Here is an 18,267-nt window from a genome sequence, read left to right as displayed (position 1 = left end):
TAAACGGACTTTCAAATGCGTGATTTTCGATGTCAGGCAGAAATTTTAACGAAAAGTGAAATTTCTTCATTATTTCAGCATGTGGAGATTGTTCAAGTTTTGGTCAATTATATATTCCGTTGCCTAAATGGTTTGCAATCGCTCACACGTTATCGCGTGTTCACCATAGTATTTACTTCAGTAAATACAAGAAGCAACAACCGGAATGAAAACCGAAGCTTTGCTCGATGAAAATAAAATGCAATCTGCGACAATCATCAATTCATTATGGACAATTTTACCGCCTACTTGATCGGTCTAAGCGTATTGACAAAACTCAGTAACAGGCAAATTGTTGCATCGTACTCTGTCAGTCACCATTCGACCGAGAATTTTGTCAGTAGGAAGTGACTAACGTGCCTCGTCAGTTGTCAGTGACATTGATGAAAAAATGCAGCTCTGCCCAGGGATAATTGATGATTGATGCCAACTAGATGGTTTTCTCTCCACCAAGATACCAAGATACACCAGGGTAATCCAAACTATTTATTGATGCGTGATGCGTTACACAGCACTTGTTATTAAGTAATAACAATTTCTGGATAAAAGCAACTGTGCAATATCGGGAAAGGATTCAAATCGGAAAACAAACGTTGGATTGGTTACGAATTAATCACGTAATACCAGTGACGATAATAATTTATTACTTTTCCTTCTTTTCTTAAAAAATGCATAATGCGTAACAATTTCGAAAGGCCAAAATTCAATAAATACTCAGACTTTTTACCCAGGACAGTAAATCCATGCTCCGTAAAATTTTGAACAGAGATAAACCTAGCATAAAAGGTGGGTTTCTAACCAGAAGCGAATAAATTTGCAGCGATGCATTAAATGCACAGTATGTGGTGTGTGGATGTGTTCTATAAAAAGACGCGTTCACTGCTTGCTCTCATTGGCTGCTCGCCAAGTGTCCAGCCACTCGCAGATCTCTTTCATGGCATCCTCCAGGTCGGACCCTTTGTCGCTCTGCAGTTCGTGAATAATCTCCTTCCGGTAGGAATCTTTGGCTTCATCCAGTGGGATCTGGAAAATTTCACATTCCATGTTCGATTTGACTTTGCGCTCATTGTATCCCCGGGCCTGTAACCGTTCGAACAGCAGCGAGGTGGCACATCGCACGACGTAAACCGCATCGAACCATCGCTCCGGAAAGAACTCCGAACTGTGATACTCGACGACGTTCCCACCCTGTTGCATAATCGGTTCCAGATAGTCTAGCAGCTTGTCTTCATCCAGCACCGGACACTCAAACTCCTCATCGTACTCCTCGACGAAGCCGTGCTCGCTGACGATGTCGGACACGTTTTGCCATTTGAATTCGCATTGCTCGACCAGACGCTTGCAGAGATGCGACTTTCCAACGCCGGGTGTACCTAAAATTAGCAACACACAACACAGATTTAGCCCGGACAAAGTTACGCTAATGGGGGAACGGTTCCTCTCCTACTGCCGAACCCAAGTACCAACCGTACCTGTCACAAGAATATTTGGTAGTTTCATTCCACAATTTCTTGATTTTTTTTTTTGGTTTAGCGGTTTTAACTTTCTAGATTTGGGTGGAGCTTACAATATGTTGATTCACTTATTTGGCACGTCACGTTGCGAGTGAACTCCGGGATGTTTCAGCGTGATTCTGGGGGAATCTGTTTTGCACGGAAGCAATCCAGACGCCTCGCGTTCAGAGCGATTTCCGAGCCGAGCTAAGTTCATGTGTCCTGTTATGAAAGCGATCTCTGGAAAGTTGTGACGTTTTGAAATATTTCCCAACAGAAGGGGGGCGTTCGAGAATGACGACAAGATTTAAGGTATGAATCTGAAAAGGGCCTCGCGGCGAAATGTGTGCTGCAGATGGGGATGATTGCCTGTTACTTCCTGACGATTTCGATAATGAAGATAGAAGATAGGAATCGAGAACATGTTAAGTTGTTTCGAACGAGTACCTTCACATAATCGCGTCAGTCTTTCAACCGTTGCGCAGGTGGATTTTAGAAAATCAATCTTTTTTTTTAAGTTTGTATGAGGTTTTATAAGAAAAAATATATTTTTATTGATAAAACCTCATTTCCCGTTGTAAGAAAGCAGATGAATTTGCCAATTTTAAATTATTTCGACGTGGGACTACGTCTAACCGGAATACACGGGGGGTAAAATGAAAACCTAAACACAGAACATGTAGGAAAACATTAAAGATTTCGAATGCGCATAACTCGAGCATTTTTCAATAGATCGGAAAGATGTTTGCATCAATTGATAGGAAATATTTCTACGCATCTATCACAACCAATGAAGTTTTGTTTTTCCAGAGATAATCATTTGCTTAGCTGTAAAACGTCAAGCGCTATCGAAACGACCTAACTGCCATGTTTTGATTGGCCCGATTTATAGTTTTCCCAACACAGACTTCAAAGCCAGGATGCCTGGGGAAATTGACATTGCAAATACATGCAAGTTGGGGGAATTTTTGTTCCCACCGAAGTGTGTAACCTAACACAGCCATCAAAACCTTATATTCACCCTCATCCCGGTAAACGATCGGCGATTGGATTTCACAATCCGATGGAGTTCGAATATTTTGCATTCTACTCGTTCGCCTCAAATCCAAATGAATGAATTTCGGTAAATTTCGAATTTCGAACTTTCATCGCAGCAGTCAGACAACTGTGAAACCAAAACAAAAATAAAAACGGCAAATGGTTTCAGAAGTTATAGTTTCTGCAGAAAATTATTTATTACGCATTCGTCTACATTTTAATTAAAGGTAAAACAATGTAAAATTATATAGATTTCGATTTACAATTTTTCTCATTGATTTTTAGAGCGGTAAGCGGCCACAGAAGCTAACTCATGAGATTCTAGATACCACAAAGCAACGACACGGTTGTGACGGTCTATCATTTGGAGAAGCTCCGTTTTGTGAACATATTTTCAAGAAATCGGCAGGTTAACATCTACAAGGTGGACAAAGATTTGAAGGAAAAATATCCCTTACCCGAGAAAACCATTTCCAACCACACGACATCAATCGGATCAATTGCTTTCAACGTTACATACGAATTATTGGCCCTAGCATTCCCAGACTTGCCAAAATACGGTCAGGTTGATACACTTGAAGAGTGGCACAGTTTTCCGGTGATGAAGGCAAATCTTGAAAACCTGAACTACCTGAACGTTTAAAGTGTAGTTGGTAAACGTGAGATGAACACCAAAAATATTTTTTTTTTTATAAAACGAAGGAAATTCCGAGCTCAATCAATCGCTTAAAAATCATCCATTTCCATTGAGAAGCTTCCAGCAAGAGGATAGCGCGTCGCAAATTGCGCTCGGACTTGGCGGTAATTTGTTTGTTCCTGATGTGCTGAAATGCGAATAATGCTGTTACATTCAAGAAAGAAACAAATGACAATCTTACATTTTTTTAAAATATCCTCATCAGATGGAGCTGGTACTCTTATTCCTTCTTCTAACCGCGGGAATAACCCGCGAAGTAGAATAGACGCACAGAATCAATCTGCACGTAGACACATATCTTTGGGCAGCATATCCATCTCGGACAAGACGATCGTCTTAAATTCCCTCTGCTCGCTGGGATCAATCTGCTGCGTCTGAGCAATTTGCTTGATCAAATCCGTCACGACCACAAGGCGCTAAGACGCTCCCCAGCAAACATTAAATCGTATAATTTTGCACGTGCCAAGTCTTACAAGAAACCCGAATAAATCATAATCGCATATAATATCAATCATAGTATGTATCGTGTATATTTGAAATCGCATAAAATGTAAAAACTCGATTTTATATACCATTATCAAATTAGGTCGCAATTCGGTATAATGAACATCAATTTTTTTATGTACATTGTCGTAAAATATATTTAATCCGCATCATATGCGTATATTACGCTGATGCAGTTTGTGTGTCGTATAAGCGTATAATTTAAATCGATTCAGTACTGTAGTGAATCGTGTTGCATGCTGAAGAAAATCATGAAACAGTGAATCATATTAGATCCTAATAAAGAACATATTACATCATATTGAAATGTCAATGAAATGCTGATGCACTCGAAAGTTTTAACCGCTGTTGAACTAAATTTCAGATAGCCGCGCGAGATAGCTGGTGGATGATAAGCCAGACGACCGGAGCTCGAACCCACATCGGAGCAGTTTTCACCAAAAATCAATTTGTGCCATTTCAAACATTCATATTCCAATCCCAACACAAGTCAATCAAACAATAATTATTTCTACAAACATAAATACTCATAAATAAAAATGGCGATTCGTGAGGCTATAATTAACATTTCACGAAAATATTTTGCGCCATTTGTTTTTTTTTCTATGTCTGTAATAAATCGTATATGAGTATGGCAAAAGTCGCTATTATAGCCAGTCAAAGTTGCATATTCATCCAAACAAATTCGGTAAGCATTTGCCATGTATGTATATGGCCTCCACTTTTGCATGCATATGCCAGTTAGGCGCATTATATGCCAACCAAAATTCATAAGAAAAATGTGTAAATTTTTTTTAAAAATTAAAAGTTGTGGTTACAAAAGGTCAAATATGTTCTATGAGTCGATTAACCATTTGCGGTTTGCACAGCGAGGAGCAAGCAAGGATGCAAATATATTTTAGTTTACACTTTTTCTGAACAAATCTTAATTCAAAATTCAAAATACATTTATATACATTTAGTATACCACAAAATCTACCGTTCACCATGAATTCAAAAATATTTGTATAATACTATTGAGTGTACGAAAATTTTATACCCGGGATAGTTCATCAAACATCATAACATCTTTCACAAATAAACCCTAGTCAAGCCCTTTCATTTGATTCCCTTATTGTCATCAATACAATAATATAGTAAAACACAAATGCATAACGAGCACACATTTCAATTTGCTTTTACATATTGATGAATCCTTGAAACATATTTTATTTTTTGTAAACACATCTTTCATTGGATAAAACAAATTTACACCGATTTACAAAAAAAAAAAAAGATCTGGCATCTTTTTAACGAACTACAGAAAATGACGCGAACAAAAATTGAACGATTGAACGAAAATGTTGTCAACCTCGAACAGCGGCAACTCGACACGCTAGGTTGCTTCCAACAGGTTGAGTCAACCTTGTCAACTGGTTGCCCCGTGTGCGGACTGCCATTTGATTTCACATGCTTTCATACTTCGTCAAGTTGAAGTCGGTTTTCAGTTGACCCGTGTGCGGACGGCCTTAGGGTCAACTGCGCCCCCCTGTATAACATGAACATGAAATGAGGGGCTTAGAATGAAAGGGGTGTGAGTGATTTGATCGATTTCTCTACATCGACTCTCTCTTTTGGTCATAGCTTAGCCTCAAATACATTCCCAGCTGTATTTGACAATGTGGAAAATAGGTCAGAACCTCACCTATCAGATTCTATTTATTTATTTATAATGATACTACATCCCATTGAGCGTGCACCCGTGGCCGAGTGGTTAGCATCATAACTAACATGCCGGGTGTTCGGGTTCGATTCCCGTTCTGGTCGGGGGAATTTTTCGTCAAAGAAATTTCCTCCGACTTGCACTGTGATCACGCGTATTCTAGAGCTTGCCACTCAGAATGCATTCAAGGCGTGTTATTTGGCATAGAAATCTCAACTAAGTACTAATAAAAATGACGCAAGTAATACTACGTTGAGACGGCGAGGTTCCTCTAGGAACGTTAGTGCCATTGAAGAAGAAGAAAGAAGAAGAACATCCCATTGAGAGATTAGATCTTCTTCACAATTTTTCGCCAATAGTCCCGATCAATGGCTGCAGTTCTCCAACTCCCGGCTGCACCGATTCTTGCCAAGTTCTGCTCCACCTGGTCCAACCACCTCGCTCGCTGGGCTCCTCTCCTTCTTGTTCCTACCGGATTCGATGCGAACACCATCTTTGCAGGGCTGCTGTCCGGCAATCTTGCAACATGCCCTGCCCATCGCACTCGTCCAGCCTTGGCGACTTTCTGAATGCTGGGTTCGCCGTAGAGTTGCGCCAGTTCGTGGTTCATTCTCCTTCTCCATACTCCGCTTTCCTGTACACCACCGTATATTGTTCTGAGCACTCGGCGTTCGAAAACTCCAAGCGCTTGTGAGTCCTCTTCAAGCATCGTCCATGCTTCGTGCCCATAGAGAACAACTGGTCGAATTAGGGATTTGTACATGGTACACTTCGTACGGGGTCGGAGTTTGTTGGACCTCAAGGATTTGCGGAGCCCATAGTAGGCACGACTTCCATTGACAATGCGTCTTCGAATTTCACGGCTGTTGTTGTTGTCAGTTGTTATCAACGAGCCAAGGTAGACAAATTCCTCTACCACCTCGAGCTCGTCGCCGTCGATCACAACACTACTACCAAGAAGAACTCTGTTGCGATCAGTCCCTCCAGCTAGCATGTATTTAGACTTAGACGCATTGATCCCAAGCCCAATCAGCCCTGCTTCGTGTTTCAGTCGGGTATACAAGTCGGCTACCGTCGCATGTGTTCTTCCGATTATGTCCACGTCGTCGGCGAAGCAGATAAACTGACTAGACTTGTTGAAAATCGTGCCCCGCATGTTGAAGCCCGCTCTCCGCATAACACCTTCCAGCGCCACGTTGAAGAGCAGACAGGAGATTCCATCGCCTTGTCGAAGTCCCCTGTGAGTCTCAAATGATTCCGACAGCTCACCTGAGATCCGCACACCGTTCATCGTTGCCTGAATCAGTCTTGTCAGCTTTCGGGGAAAGCCGTGTTCGTCCATGATCCTCCATAGCTGTCGTCGGTCGATTGTATCATATGCGGCCTTGAAGTCGACGAAGATGTGGTGTGTAGGGACCTGATACTCGCGGCACTTTTGGAGGATCTGCCGCAGTGTAAAAATCTGGTCCGTCGTCGAGCAACCGGGCATGAATCCGGCCTGATAACTTCCCACAAATCTACTTACTATTGGCGATAGGCGGCGGAAGAGGATCTGAGACAAAATTTTGTAGGCACCATTAAGGATTGTGATGGCACGATAGTTCCCACAATCCAACTTGTCGCCTTTTTTATAGATGGGGCAGATTACCCCGTCCTTCCACTCCTCCGGTAGCTGTTCTGTGTCCCAGATCCTGACTATCAACCGGTGCATACACTCTACAAGTTTTCTCGGACCTCCCTTGAAGAGCTCCGCTACGAGGCCATCCTTACCAGCTGCTTTGTGGTTCTTGAGCTGATTAATGGCCTCCTTAACTTCACCCATCGTCGGGGGTGGTACGTCGTCGTTGTTCATTGCACCGGTGTAGTCCTCCTCAACGCCGTCTAGGTCTCCTGTCTGCGCGCTGTTCAGGTGTTCATCGTAGTGCTGCCTCCACCTTTTGATCACCTCGCGTTCGTTCGTCAAGATGCCTCCTTCCTTGTTTCTGCACATTTCGGCCCGCGGCACAAAGCCTTTGTGCGAGGCGTTTAGTTTCTTGAAGAACTTCCGCGATTCTCGAGAACGACAAAGCAGCTCCATCTCCTCACACTCTTTCTCTTCCAGGCGGCGCTTTTTTTCTCGAAAGAGATGTGTTTGCTGCCTTCGTTTCAGTCTGTATCGTTCCACGTTTTGTCGAGTCGCTCGTTGCAGCATGGCTGCGCGTGCTGCATCCTTCTCGTTCAGGAGCGCTCGGCACTCGTCGTCAAACCATTCGTTCCGTTGTCCTCGTTGTTCATACCCGATGACGGTCTCTGCTGTGCTGCTAATTGCTGATTTTAAGGAGTTCCAGCATTCATCGAGGAGAACAGCATCCAGTTCGTCTACCCCCGGTAACGCAGCTTCAAGACGCTGCGAATATGTTGCAGCAAGGTTCGGCGCCTGTAGTCGTCGTAGGTGGTACCGTGGTGAGCGCTGGTGTCTTATGTTATTGACGACTGACAGTTTAGAACGCAGTTTGACCATCACCAGGTAGTGGTCTGAATCGATGTTAGCGCCACGATAGGTTCTGACGTCGATGATATCCGAGAAGCGCCGACCGTCGATCAAAACGTGGTCAATTTGTGTTTCTGTTTGCTGTGGTGATCTCCAGGTGTAACGGTATTGGAGGCTGTGCTGGAAGAAGGTGCTACGTATGGCCATGGTCTTGGAGGCAGCGAAGTCGATATGTCTTAGGCCGTTTTCGTTGGTTCGCTGATCCTACCAATTACCGGTCTGAATTCCTCCTCCTGGCCGACCTGAGCGTTCAAATCACCGATGACGATTTTGATGTCGTGTTTTGGGCAGCGATCGTATTCACGCTCTAGCTGCGCGTGGAATTCTTCTTTATCATCATCGGTGCTAGCTAGATGGGGGCTGTGGACGTTGATAATGCTGATATTGAAGAAATGGATTCTCATTCTCAATCTGCACATTCTTTCATTGATCGGCCACCAACCAATCACCCGCTTTTGCATCTCCCCCATCACGAGGAAAGCTGTACCCAGCTCGTGTGTGTTGTCGCAGCTCTGATAAATGGTATACCCACCATGGAACGATCGCACCATCGAACCTTTCCAGCACACCTCCTGCAGCGCTACGATGTTGAAATTGCGGGCTCTCAATATTTCCGAAAGAATTCGGGTACTCGCAAGAAAATTGAGAAACTTGCAGTTCCATGTTCCGAGTTTTCAATCTCTAGTCCGTGCTCTTTGCGTGGGTCTAGTCCGATTGTCCTGTCTCGAATTTCTTTGTGAATTTTCCTGTGCGTTTTATTTTTACGGATGGCTTGCAGGGCCTGCACCAACCCCCTGTCACGCCGGAGGACCGTCGTGCACAGCTCTTTTTAGAGTCCCCGCTGGCACGAAGACAGTGATCAGCCGCCCCTAACATGGGGATCAGACGCTGTTTTGAGCCGCACCTCCATGGTGAACAGACGCTCGGATAGGCCCCCTTCCCTGTCAGCATACGACCAAGATCCCAAGATCAGATTCTATAGCAAACTTAAATTGGAACGTTTTTGCAATTGAGTTATTAACTAAAGAAAAAGTTGACGAAGAGAAATCGATCGAGTCACTTACACCCCTTGCATTCTAAGCCCCTCAAATAGATTCTGTTGCTGAACAAAAATATTTGTTCTATGCAAAATGAATATTTTCAATTCACTATAGCAGTTTACTTATATATTTCATGTGCGGAAAAATGGGAAATTGTCGGTTTCAAAAATCTGTGCTACAAATTTAATAACCATGTGAACAGATTAATCTCCACCTTTCACTCTAAACCCCTCATATTATTTCTGATAATCCCACAAAAAGTAGTTATTATCTATATAAATAAAAATGTAAGGCAAAATCTGTTGGTAAGCGGAAAACCCGAAAAGGGATGGTCCGATTTTAGCCTCCTGTATTTTGTTGTATTCGTCTCTTCCCGTAGATCAATATAGTGGAGAGAAAAATCGGAAAATTTGCGGAAAATCCTGAAGGCAGGTCAGAAAATTCGGAAAATTGAATTCCCACATATTCGAAAATTACATTATAATAAGTGTTGTTAGTCCATTCGATATGAGGGGCTTAGAATGCAAGGGGGTGTAAGTGACTTGATCAATTTCTCTTCATCAAGTTTTCTTCAATCAATAACTCAACTGTAAAAACGTTCCAATTTGAGTTTGCTATAGAATACGATAGATGAGGTTCTGACCTATCTTCTACATTGTCAAATACAGCGGGAAATGAGTTTGCAGCTGAGTAACGACCAAAAGAGAGAGTCGATGTAGAGAAATCGATCAAATCACTTACACCCCTTCCATTCTCATATTTACCCTCATATTTGAGCTATCAAAATTGATCTTTGTTCGTAAGTGGAAATGGATTTTCAGGCGAAATAACGCATTTCCATATCTTATATCTATATAAATAAAAATGTAAGGCTAAATTTGTTGGTAAGCGGAAAACCCGAAGAAGGTGTGGTCCGATTTTAGCCTTCTGTATTTTGTTATATTCGATTCTTCCCGTAGATCAACATAGTGGAGAGGAAAATCGGAAAATTTTCGGAAAATCCTGAAGGTCAGAAAATTCGGAAAATTGAATTCCCACATGTTCGAAAATTACATCATAATAAGCGTTGTTAGTCCATTCGATATTTGCGCTATCAAAATTGATCATTGTTCGTAAGTGGAAATGGATTTTCAGGCGAAATAACGCATTTCCGTATCTTATATCTAAAGTGACCAGATGGTCAGAGGTCTAACGCGGGACACAAATAACAAAACGTTATGTATATACGTTATGGGAACATATGCCATAGTTTAGCGAGTCTGAACTGATATGTATTATTTTTTCTAAGTATCGGCACTCAGTTGTGATTTTTCGGTGGTTTAGATTTTGTTTGCGCCTGAAAATCACTCGCTCAATCAGAGCATTTACGCCTGGCAAGCACGATTCGAATTCTACAATTTTCTTTGAAAAAGAAATTACGAATATTACCGAATGGAATGCTCGAATTTTTTCTTAAATCTTTCGTTTATTGAGCCTAAAACAAAAATTATTCAAGGCTGTTGATTCGCAGCAGCAGCACTGTCAAGCATCTTGATGATTTTTTCATACTGCAAGCTCCACCCCACAGCGAAGGAGTTGGACATCCTGAGGCACTTTGTGTCCGCCAGATATAGCCGATCTGGTATTTACAACATCATATCCCTGCTGCTCCTTAAGCCGGGACATCGAAGCAACCGGCCAAACGGTGAAGGAGAATCTGGTCAAACTGGACATTTTTATGTGGAAGCTGTTGTGATTGCAACTACTGTGCCACCTATTTCTCGATACACCTTGGCTCTTCGTGCTGTCATGTTGGTATTGTTGGTTGAACGGGTGGCAGCCCTGTGTGAAGAGGAAGCAAAACGGTGGACGACACCATTTTTCATTCGTGTTTAATTATTCAAAGTGTGAACATCGTTCGAATAAAGATTATTTGTTTGTCGTGATTAGTTTAAACTTGTCCTTTCAATTTATCAATATAGCCTTCGAGGCTTACACTGTAGTCACCGTTCTGTCGTTCAATTTCTAGACCAAGAAAATAACTCAAATGTCCCAGATCAGTGACCTCAAAATGCTTCTTCAACGATTGGTACACTGCGTTGATTTTGTTCTCATCTTCACAAGCAACAGCTATATCGTCCACGTACATCAACAGGAAAACTCTCTTACCATCTTCCAACTTCTGGTACAGACACGGATCAGCACTACTCTGCTGGAAACCCATATTCACCAAAACACTTTGCAGTTTTTGATTCCAGCAACGCGCGGACTATTTGAGCCCGTAGATGCTCTTTTTCAAGCGACAAACCAAGTGCTCCTTGCCTTTTACCTCGTATCCAGGTGGTTGCCGCATAAACAAATCTTGCTCGAGCTCTCCATATAAGTAGGCCGTTTTTATGTCGAAGTGCTTGAGTGTCATTTTATTCTTGGCAGCCACAGAAAGCAACACGCGAAGAGTTGTGTGGCTTGTAACGGGAGCGAAAACTTGGTCATAATCTTCACCAAATCTCTGCGAATAACCTTGAGCCACCAGACGCGCCTTATGTTTGATCACCAGACCAGCTGAGTTCCGCTTCAATTTGAAGACCCAGCGGCAACCAACTACTTTCCGTCCGGCAGGTAATTCCACCAACTCCCAGGTTCCATTTTCCGCGTGAGATTTCAACTCACTCGACATTGCTGCTCTCCATTTAGCATTTTCTTCACAGCTTAACGCTTCCTTCAGATTCCCGGGTTCAACTTCCCTTTGCATAGTACCCGTTGCGTATGCCTCCTCAATCAATCGGACAGGCGCAATTCCCTTGCTCGGACGTGACGATCTACGAGCTGTTTCATTCATGGGAAAACCTCGAAACGACGGCTCATCATCGGTCGCACTATCGTAATTCGACTCATCAAGATCGGGTTCACTTCCATTAGAATTATTAGTACCGGCATCGCTTACATCTGCGTTTGCTTCATCTGGATATGGAGTAGGCTCAAGTGACACCACTACTACTCCTCCTGTCTTCGAAGGCTTCTCGGAAATATCATCATCACGTTGTTCCAAAAACTTTGCGTCTCTGCTTATAGTTATTCCTTTCGTTTCCAGGTTCACGAAGCGATAGGCCTTCTGCCCCTGCGCGTAACCAACGAACACTAGTTTATCGGCCTTTTTATCAAGCTTCCGACGCTTCTCCTTTGGAACATGCACATAGGCTTCCGATCCAAACACACGAAGATATCCGTACGAAGGTTTCTTCCTATACCACAGCTCGTACGGTGTAGATTCCACTGAAGATGTAGGCAAGCGATTCTGCAGATAGTTCGCAGTCGAAATCGCCTCCCCCCAGAACAGCTTATCCATTTGCGAATCTGCCAACAAACACCGCATCATCTCAACAAGGTACCGATTTTTGCGCTCAGCTACCCCATTTTGCTGTGGGGAATACGGTGCAGTTCGTTGGTGCACGATTCCACGATCCGTCAAATATTGTAGGAGAGACTGACTGCCAAACTCTCCACCGCCATCCGATCGTATTACTTTCGGATAACGTCCAAACTGGGTATGCATCAGTGCACAATATTCTCGAATCTTATCTTCAGCCTCCGACTTCTTTTGAAGCAGGTAGATGACTGTATAGCAACTGTAATCATCCACCATAGTCATGAAGAATCGACTACCACGCACTGTGGACACCTCCATCGGACCTCCCAAATCGGTGTGCACCAAATCCCCAACGGCGGTAGCCCTCGACGATTACACTTACGGAAACGATTCACGGCTCAACTTGCCTTCACAACAGGAACCGCAAACAGATTTCACGTCGCATCGATCCACTTTCAAACCGTGTCCCAAATCGTTCCGAACAATCTTTAACAATGCCTCCGTATCACGGTGCCCAAGACGACGATGCCACAGATGTATACACGAAGCTCTGTGATTAAAATCTGCTAACTTGGCTTGCTCTTGAAACTGCGTCAGATGATATAGGCCGCCCTTACGTTGGCCTACCAGAAGCACATTTTCGCCTTTCAGGACTCTGCACTCGTTCTTCTCAAACAAAACCTGAAACCCCAAATCGGTAATTCTACTTACAGAAAGCAGGTTTGTTGCTAGCGATGGTACGTGGTACACGTTGTCCAGCGAAACGTTCATCCGGCCACCCTTTCCGTTCACGGACACAAGTTTGCTGCTACCTACGCCAAGTGACTTAATGCACTGACCGTCAGCCAGCGAGATTCCTGTCTGTTTCGATTTGTCCAGGTTCTTCAGGAGAGACGCGTCGTTTGTCATGTGGGAAGTAGCACCTGAGTCGAAATACCACAACCCAGCGTCTTCAGCTTTCCCAACAAACAAACACAGATCCACTGTTTCTTCAGCCTCTACGACCACGTTCGCCTTTTCACCAGGCCTTTCTTTCCTGTCCGCTATCAATTTTCTGCAGTCCCGCCGAAAATGGCCTTCTTTCCCACAGTAATGACAAACTTTTTCTTTCTTGCCATTTTTCTTGTCACTTTTAAATCGATTGTCACTAGCACCACTGGACACCAATGCTTTCTCCGATTTCACACTATCTTGTGCTCGACGTCGACCTTCATCCAAAAGTTTCCCTTTAACGAAGTCAACCGTAAGGTCCACATCAGGCCTACTCTCCAGTGCCACTATCAAACCGTCATACGATTTAGGCAAGCTGGATAGCATCAAGGCCACAAACGATGGATCCTTCATCTCTTCACCAAGTGCAATCAAACGAAGCCGCAATGACGTAAGCTGTTTCAGGTGTTCTCCAATGTCACCAGCCTCCGGCAACCGGGTAGCAAACATCTGGCGCATGATGTGGATTTTGCTCGAAAGAGATGACCGCTCATGGTAACCTTTGAGGGCATCCCACATCTCCTTCGACGTATGTGTCTGTATCACGTGAATTAACTGGCTATCGTCCAGTGCCAGACCAATCAGCGCCCTCGCCTTCTCGTCGTTCGCAAACCACGTAGCATCAGCGTTCTCGGGTTTTGGATCGGACACAACTTTGAGCACTTTCTCACGTGATAACAGAAGCTGCATCTTAAACTTCCAAATGGTGTAGTTCTGGTCACTCAGCTTCTCAATTGAAACGTGTGTTTCCGCCATCTTGTTTTCGACCCGCACGGACACGTTCACTCTTGACACGCAATCTCACGATAAACACTTTTTCGCGTCGAAGAACTGCAAAACTTGAACCTTTCCACAATCAACTGGGCCCATAACCTATTGGACTGTTATTTCCAGCGGAATTGAAAGGACAAGTTTAAACTAATCACAACAGAAGCGTCAGATGAGACCGGCCGTATCTGAGCAGCAAGCAATCACCCAGAAGGAGTAGCTTGAGGTGCTGGTGAAAATCCTCTTTCCGGCCAAAGAAGTGAAATACTTCTTTTTCACTGGTGAAAAACTTCTTTTTCACTGGCGAAAAACTTCTTTGAAAGACGAGACGTACTTGATGCTAGAATTTAACGAATGGCAGGGGATCGGGTACTTTACGTTCCCCAGGTAAGCGATGACTTCGAATATACATCCACACCAAGTTCTCGAAGAAGGTCCTTCTCTGACAGATGTGAAGCGAATGTCCAAGCCGCTCTTCTTTCTAATCATATTGTGAACGGGGAGATATATAGTACGAAGTGATTGCCGGAAGTTGCGAAGGTGATGTGGTCTTTATGCCGAACCTGGGATCAGCCCATTATGCCAAAAGATCACTGGAGGATGGATCGGCTGGAGATAATCATTGTCGCGAAGACCGCCAACCTTCTCAACACTCCCCAGCTGCGAACGTTAAAAACTTTTGGGTGAATGGCCAAAATGGAGTAACAGTCGACCACCAAAGCCACGAAAATGTAAAAAAAAATACGCCGACATACATCTTTTCATCGACCATGGTTGAGGTTCCGACCAACTTCCGTAAGACCGCCCAGCGCTTCATTCACGATACTTATCAAACAACCCTCCCTCTTCCTGTCGAGTATACACTAGTTTTTCCGGCGTATTTAAAACGTTAAGCCCTGACTGAGCTAGAGGACCAAAGATGATCTTTTCGTTTGACTTGCGTTGGTCCCTGCGGATCAATAGGGGACTTTTATAAAAATCATTTTCCATTTTTGTTGCTGTCGCTTCCAGTTGACACTCTCTAAACAAAAAGCCCACTGTCGGTGCGATGAAACCAGCTCAACGTATTAGAAGCGCTCTTGAACAGTCTGCCAAATAAAAGTTTTTTTTTGAGGTTCATCCATTTAAGAAAATCAACATGATTAGATTGTGATATTGAAATATACTGATATAGCGGGACATTTTCGTTTCTTTTGCCAAACGCGGGACGTTTCGCGGGACGTTATCTTACGCGGGACATTTTGTTGAAATGCGGGACTGTCCCGCGTAACGCGGGACGTCTGGTCACTTTACTTATATCTATGAATAAAAATGGAAGGCCAAATGTGTTGGTAAGCGGAAAACCCGAAGAAGGAATGGTTCAATTTGAGTCATCTATATTTCGTTGTATTCGTCTCTTCCCGTAGATCAATATAGCGGAGAGAAAAATCGGAAAATTCGAAAAATTGAATTCCCATATTGTAGCGTCTTAAATGCAGTGGACTGTAAACTGCTGGCTTAAATCCGCTGCGCGATTCCAAAGCTGCCTTAATGCAGCTTACCCAGCGAGAGAATCCGAATTCCCCCCGTGGGCGCGATGCAGACTGCCTTCATTGCAGTGATGCAGCGGGGATTTTACATTCGCATGGAAACTTGACTTCACTTCACTGTGGCGGATTGACGGACTCGTTGCGTTACAGCACAAAACTATCCTCCAGTTAGTTGGCGGAGTATGTTCAATCCTGTTTGCGGGAGAGCAGTGGATTGCGCTTTAGGGTGTGGCGTCGGGGGATCGCGTCGCATGCATCTGTTCTCTCTTCAGTGCGCTTGCGACTGAACACATATGTTCTACAATTAGCTAAGCGTTGTTAGCCCATTTGACGTTGGCGCTAACGAAATTGATTTTTGTTCGAAAGTGGGAAAGGGTTTTCAGACGGAATAACGCATTCCTATATCTTCTATCTATATAAACAAAAATGGAAGGCCAAATGTGCTGGTGTGTCCTAAACCCGAGGAAGGAATGGTCCGATTTGAGCTGTCTTTATTTTGTAATATTCTCTGTATCAAACATGTATTCCATGCAACGGAGAAACATGTTGTATTGTATATTGTATAATTCATCCGACATTCTGTTTGTGTTAATGAATAAAAACTTAGACTAGTTTACATACATGAAACTCCACATAAATACACAGATAAAAACAGTCATGCTCTCCTCAATATATTCCTAAATCGGTTTGACGATTCACCAAACTCAAACGCAGATTCCACCAAAGAAAATTCACGAATCATCGCTGTCATCGGTTCATGATATCCGTATAGAGTTCGATGGAAACTTGGCTGTAGCAGGGATGATTGCCGCAAAGTCCTTCGGGGAACATGGAAGTCAAGTTGTGCAAGTAACTGAGGGCAGTCCACTTCACCGTTCAGGAGTTTCGCTACGAATACCTGCCGGTGCAGTTTCCTTCTGTCTTCCAGCGTGTCCAAGGCTAGTAACATGCATCGATGTGAATAGGGTGGCAAATTGAATTGTTGTTTCCAAATGTTTGAAGAATCTTGAACTAGAATTGTGTCTGAAAATAATTTTATATTATAAGGACGAATTTTTGTACAAGTACTAGACAATTTATAGTGAAAGGAAATTGTAAAGGGTCAAAAGGTAATCAATCAATGAAGAGTTCAGTGATTGGACTCACTTACGTTCACTTATAGCGAATTCGTTAAAGTAAATTTTCATTCATAATTTTGATTTTGAAAGCTGGTTTATTCCACCTGAAAATCCATCATTATTTTCGCCTCACAATGAAAGCACACGTAGCTTAACGCCGTCTACGCGAATAAACTCTTCAAAATCAGAATCCGAATTGAATTACGATTCCAATAATAAAAAAGCAAAAGCAACAGGTTTTCCATTTTCATAGTCTTTATTTTTAGATTTTCCAAAACAAAACTCGGAACTTGACAGTTCAGTATAGTTGTATTGGTGAACCAGAGTGCCAACCCGTGAAACATCTCAGTGCGAAACTAACAGCTTTCGGGGCGAACCAGTGCGACACTGAGTGCGAAACTGAGTGAATAAAAAAACGTTTTGACAGCAGTTAGTGCGACACTGGGGTTGAAACTGAAGAAAAACGAATTCGCTATTAGTAAGAAAACGTGGATGTTTGAAAGTATTCAAATCAAAAAAGTCACAGGAGGGTTGTGTCCGAGACACGACCGCATAGTTCACGTAGGATTCCGTTAGGCTATCTGTTGATTTTGGATATGTTTGAAGAATTACATCGGTAAACTCTTTGATAATGATTTGGTGACCTCCTGAAAAAGGCCGTTTTGTTTGGTTGTTGGGTATTGTTTGTTCACTTCACCAGTGTTTACCGAGTGATGATGACAGTAGTGCGTATCAGATAAAAGATACCTAAGTGGAACGAGATATGATGAAAACCCTCTGTCGAGATGTGTTATGTATGGGTGAAATAAAGAAAAAAAACTCACCAATGTAATGTAATTACCAATACCGAACATAATTATCAATTTTTCTCATCAGTAAAAACATGTTACTTTAATATAGAGAAAACATATTTGAAATGGAAAAGGTAATTTTCTTTTATAACTTTTGCTTTCTGGGTTATTCAACCCAAATGCGAATTTTAATTGGACTAACAACACCTAATACTATATGTAGAGCAATCACTTTTTCTAATATTTCTTCACTTTTCCAATTTTTTCTCGTCGTATAAACTTTTCTTTGGTGAAAATGAACACAACAAAACAGGCAGCTTAAATCAAACGACCCGTTCTCGAGCGGGAACACACCTTGGTTTTTATTTATGAAAATTGAAATAAATCGTTTCATATATCAAGTCATTTTTAACACAACTGCTACCCTATGCAATTTTACACTTACACTTGTACTAATTTTTTTAAATACAGGATTCATTCAAATACAGTTTCACGAAGCAACCAACATTAAAGTTCCAAATTTAAATTTTATTTGCTAGAATTAATCGTATCACTCACCTTACTTGCAATATAAAAATGCCCCCGAATTTCATATATTTGCCACAAGGTGCTACTGACACTCGACCTCAACGGTTATGTTTTTAGCGCCATTCTAAAAGAGAATAATAGAAATACAAGTTTT

At 42.7% G+C, this 18,267-nt stretch overlaps 1 protein-coding gene across 1 annotated transcript; it reads right to left on the bottom strand.

Moving 5' to 3' along the window:
• Positions 1 to 662: 662 nt before the first annotated feature.
• LOC129775460 (adenylate kinase isoenzyme 6 homolog) lies at positions 663 to 1,796 on the bottom strand. Its single transcript, XM_055780236.1, has 2 exons — positions 1,512 to 1,796; positions 663 to 1,412 (listed from the first exon to the last, which is right to left on the bottom strand). Exons 1-2 carry the CDS (start codon positions 1,537 to 1,539, stop codon positions 916 to 918), a joined length of 525 nt encoding a protein of 174 aa, XP_055636211.1. The 5' UTR covers positions 1,540 to 1,796; the 3' UTR covers positions 663 to 915.
• Positions 1,797 to 18,267: the final 16,471 nt, after the last annotated feature.

The sequence above is a fragment of the Toxorhynchites rutilus genome, chromosome 1, assembly GCF_029784135.1.
Source record: "Toxorhynchites rutilus septentrionalis strain SRP chromosome 1, ASM2978413v1, whole genome shotgun sequence".
Lineage (NCBI taxonomy): Eukaryota > Metazoa > Arthropoda > Insecta > Diptera > Culicidae > Toxorhynchites > Toxorhynchites rutilus.
The sequence above is the reverse complement of the archived record's forward strand: the minus strand, read 5'-3'. Positions and strand labels throughout refer to the sequence as shown.